Source organism: Schistosoma mansoni, chromosome 3 (genome assembly GCF_000237925.1).
Source record: "Schistosoma mansoni strain Puerto Rico chromosome 3, complete genome".
In the NCBI taxonomy this organism is placed as follows: Eukaryota; Metazoa; Platyhelminthes; class Trematoda; order Strigeidida; family Schistosomatidae; genus Schistosoma; species Schistosoma mansoni.
Window position 1 is genome coordinate 3,687,746 of NC_031497.1, and position 1,559 is coordinate 3,689,304.

The 1,559-nt window shown below is 34.8% G+C and overlaps 1 protein-coding gene across 1 annotated transcript in view; it reads left to right on the forward strand.

Moving 5' to 3' along the window:
• Smp_018460 (putative phosphatidylinositol 4-kinase type-II) overlaps positions 1-1,559 on the forward strand; it is a gene marked incomplete at both ends in the record, with an annotated part of 27,642 nt that extends 26,083 nt beyond the window's left edge. The window contains one exon of the mRNA XM_018798934.1: positions 978-1,559. Coding sequence (XP_018650773.1) covers positions 978-1,559 — 582 coding nt within the window. The remainder of the gene's footprint in view (positions 1-977) is intronic.

Below are 1,559 nucleotides of genomic sequence, written 5' to 3' on the forward strand. Positions count from 1 at the left end.
CAGGTACATCCAGCTGACGAGTCCCAAATAGGACGAAACGCGCGTCCTGGATTCCACTGCTAGCCACTATCCATCTCTGCTTACCATGATTGGAAATTAAGGTTTCAAAAACAAATAAAGTTAACGGGAGCCTTGGTGGTGCCTCTGCTACAGCATTTAGTCAGCCTTCTATACGCTACACTACATTACCAACAGAACAAACCTCTAATGATATGTCGAAATTTTTCTTTAATCCTATTTTTTTAAAATTGCTTTTGATTCTTGATCCAAATGTTAAGAAAATTCGTTCAGTGTTGAACTTGCTGAATAAGTCGACGCATAGGAAATAAGACTACTACTACTTAAACTTGGTACCAGAGAACATGAAAAATACTTGAATTTCATATTGCCATACCGACCACGTGATCATAATTATAAACACCTAGTAAAGTTATTGTCCCAGAATTTTGGAGACTAGTCTTGTTTTTTTTTTTAATTCACGACGTCAATATATAAAGCTAAGGAAACGAAAAGCTGATAACTGTTAGCGAAAGATGAGGACATTTTTGGTTGTAATTGCATACAAATGACAAATTTGTCTTTTTTTGTCTGTCGACTACAGTCTATAAAAGATGTTGATATCCATTCATGTTTGCTGAGTAAAAATAACCAAGTATCTTATAACCTTAAAAATAGTTATTGCGGAATATCAACAACCGATAAATCCTAAATATCACATGGTAATGATGCAGCAGTCAGAACAATCCAGTGCAGTGCACACGTTCACAACTTCGAAACAATCACCCTCCTCTTGCATAGCAAAGCGGAGGTTGTAAAACTTTTATAGTAATTCCAACGACAGGTATGTATCCAGTTGGCTAGTTCTGAATATAGCAAATTTAATTTCATGCGTTCCATGCTATCCATCATTAAGCAATGAATTTATTCCTAGAATTTAATCACCTTTACTCACATATATTTATATGATTTCATCACAGGTTGTGAATTTAGTTGCAGCTCTACGAGATTCAAAAAGCCCTTACGATCTTGTACGAATGCCAGTACTAACTTTAGAATTGTCCACTAAAAAACGTTCTACAAGACATCATTGGCCACACCAACGATTAGCAGCTGGTTTCGCTCAACATGATAATACACCTGAAAGTTCTAGATATCGTAATAATTATAATAACCTTACAATTGATGTCGATCCTACAAACAGTGTACAGATTAATCAAGATATAGTATCCACTGAAGATCAGACAAATAACTTAGTCAATTGTGATAATATAATAAATCTTGATAGCTGTCAACCAGATTTAAATTCAAAACATACACACGAAATTGATATTGTTTCTGCTGCTACTGGTAGTGGAGATGTTGATGACGATGATGATGCACTAGAGCATGGACTAGTTGCTTTACCAACTTTTAAAGATAAACAAATTATATCAAATAATAATGACAGTAAACAGACTGAAGTAGATCTAGCCGACAGTGCTGGTGATGATGCTGATGAAAATGATGAACAGCGTTTTAATTTGCGTTATTACAAAAAACCCTTTTTCACTTGGTTTTAA